Source organism: Papilio xuthus, unplaced genomic scaffold (assembly GCF_000836235.2).
Source record: "Papilio xuthus unplaced genomic scaffold, Pxut_1.1 DF826115.1, whole genome shotgun sequence".
Taxonomy (NCBI): Eukaryota; Metazoa; Arthropoda; class Insecta; order Lepidoptera; family Papilionidae; genus Papilio; species Papilio xuthus.
Window position 1 is genome coordinate 6,695,618 of NW_013532534.1, and position 2,760 is coordinate 6,698,377.

A 2,760-nucleotide genomic window follows, 5' to 3' on the forward strand; every position below is an offset into this window, starting at 1 on the left:
CCCACACACATTGTAAATATTACACATATCAAACATAGCCACCGCCATGTTTTATACTCGATATTTTAATTACGTTGGATTAAACGGGATTACAAGAGTTTGTGTGCTTTCCCTATCTGAGACTATCGTAGCAATAGAGATTGAAACAGTCCCGTATAATCTGAGCGCGGTGTCTCTGTAATCTGACATCAATGTATAAATACTGTAAAGCACAATACATTTCATACTCCTTGACGATGCGATTCACATTATTGTACAAATTAGTTATTACCTTCAGCTAAATATATTGACTATTAAGTGTAAGGAACGTCGTTGTAATTTAATGCAAAATTAGCGAGAACGGTGGATACAATGATATCGTGGCGTGAGAGTAGTCTCAACTTATTTCCGTATCGTCTTCCTTGTTTCATTGCTCTATCCATGATTACTTGTAAACGAGATTCAACACGAGAACAGGAAAAAATAATGTAGATAACATGAATTTATACAATATAATTTAATTTGATTACATCTATTTAATGTTGTGTAAATCACACTCACAGTCAAAACGAATTAGGTTATGTGTACTTTGTGTGTATCTATAGTTACTTTGAAAGTATTGCCATGTTCCTATATAGAATTATTGATTAAGGAGTGGTAGTGGTAGTGGTAGAGGTAGAGGTGCAACCTCTGTGTAAGGATGTCTTCTTGATATATTTAATATGATGATAATCTATATTAATGGTATACGATACTGATTCCTTTCGATGTTTGTACTGCTTGCAAGTTGGACATACGTGAGATATATGATTAGAGGAATGACAGCCATTAAATGGTAATTATATTATAACAATGTTCGTAGATCAGCTAGCGTGTCCGACGCGTGGACGTCTAAGTACTAGTGTAAGTGCTCTGCGCTCGCCGGACTGACGGCTTCCAAAGATAAGCTAAGCCAAGCCATCCTTCTAGTATTGAAGTAGTTAATGTTTGTATGTCTCCATATTGTATTGTACTGTTGCTGATCATTGTTCCAGTACTATCAGTTATATCGTTTAAATACGACTTACCATATTGTGATGTAATGGCATTTCTTGTTGCAAAATAAGTATATTTGTACGACATTTTTGAATTTAGCAGTAGTTTGAAGAGTTACGTATTTATACAAATGAGCAAAGTTACAATTTAAAAAAGAATTATTATAATATTGTCTGTTGTCTCATTAATATAGAAATAATTTTTAATGTATTTATTACTTAGTACTGGTTAATGGATAAAAATAACATTATGGGTCCCAGGCGGGCTCCCTGAGGTACTCCGCTGGTATTATTGTTATTATTAATATATTTTATGTGAAGTATTAATCTAAATATCTTCAGTGTGGTTGCCTTGTTTATTAATTTGTTTAAAAATTAATATTCAGAAGTTTGAACATCAAACATACCAAAATGTTGGAGGTAACTTGAATCAAATGCTTCTCTAACATCCATCATTTGCATTTATTTTATGTTTTGTACATACTATACTATACTATACTATCGCAGTACAATACATATATTTTCTTATATTTCTTTAGTATTTTGTAAATATACATTCCGTCTTAAAAAGGCTGTTTTTGTATGAGATGTCTCAAACGTAGTATTTTGTATTTCTCGTAGTCGTGACTTGTTGTACTTAACACACTTTGTGTACGCTAGTTATAAAATAAAATACAAAAGAGGTTTTTATATGCAATGGTTTGTTATATTGTAAATCTGTTTGTGTAGAACACAAAGTGAGTACACAATAAGTTTATGGAATAATTCAGTGTGACGTAGCTCCTGTACATTGTGGAGGAAATTCATTGTAAGATGTATCAACTATCTGCTTATATTCGCTTCTTAGTTACAACTTCATCACACATTCTATTATTTTGTTTTTAACATTTCCGCACTTTCCATCAGTCATTCGACGATTTCCACTATTTTGAAATAATTACCCGAGATTCTTTCAATAGTAGATTTCTCATCGTATTAAATTCTATATGTTCATTAAACATTGTACTTTAGAAAAGGCTAAGGCCAATAAACATTTGCACCTCGTTTAGTTACGAGTTAGAAGTAAGGACATGGAGGTGTGCCCCCATTCCTTGCGTACAACGCATTTTGATTGTACAGATTTGTTTATTTTACTTGTGCGTATTATTTGTGTATAGCGATGATATGAGACGGACATCTGATGAACAGATGTAGTGATGCTGCGTCTCACTAAACTATTGTTATTTATAAGAGAGCTCTATTGCTACTGTTTGTATTTATTATTTTTATTTAATAAAAGTGTTGAAAATTAACTTGTGTGTAAATCAGTCTTATTAACTTTTTTACAATGTCGACTCCAACAATATCCACGTCGTATGTATACTTTAACCTATATAAATGACAAAATTAACAAATGTCTCCATTATCCGTTATGATAGATTATAGATAAATTATGTACCGTTTTGCGATCATTGGTAAACTATTTGTTTACAAATAATTCTGTTACATACAAATACTAAATGTTAAGTAAAGCTTTTCTTTAAAACATTCGTATGGATATTTTTGGACGAAGTTTTCAGTTGATAACTAAACCTTGATTAACGGAACCGTGTATACGCGTGTGTATACAGTATCGCCGAACTCTACAGCCGCTCTAAACTTGGTTACGATGTTTTTAAATATTCCTGATGAATAGTAATTTATCTCTGGGCACTAAGCCTGTGGCTCGTGTTTGGGGTGAGGGTGGCTGTAGGGTGTGGGCGGGGGA

At 32.8% G+C, this 2,760-nt stretch overlaps 1 protein-coding gene across 9 annotated transcripts in view; it reads left to right on the top strand.

Moving 5' to 3' along the window:
* Positions 1–2,760, top strand: part of ATP8A (ATPase phospholipid transporting 8A1) — a 36,110-nt gene that overhangs the window by 32,012 nt on the left and 1,338 nt on the right. For 5 of the 9 annotated variants that reach the window (XM_013319665.1, XM_013319667.1, XM_013319668.1 and 2 more), the window contains one exon: positions 767–814. The exons of 3 other annotated variants lie outside the window; for them this stretch is intronic. In XM_013319665.1, the coding sequence (XP_013175119.1) occupies positions 767–814 (48 nt within the window). Of the gene's footprint in view, positions 1–766; positions 815–841; positions 2,474–2,760 lie in introns of those variants that run through there. One more of the 9 variants, XM_013319674.1, reaches the window with a different exon arrangement.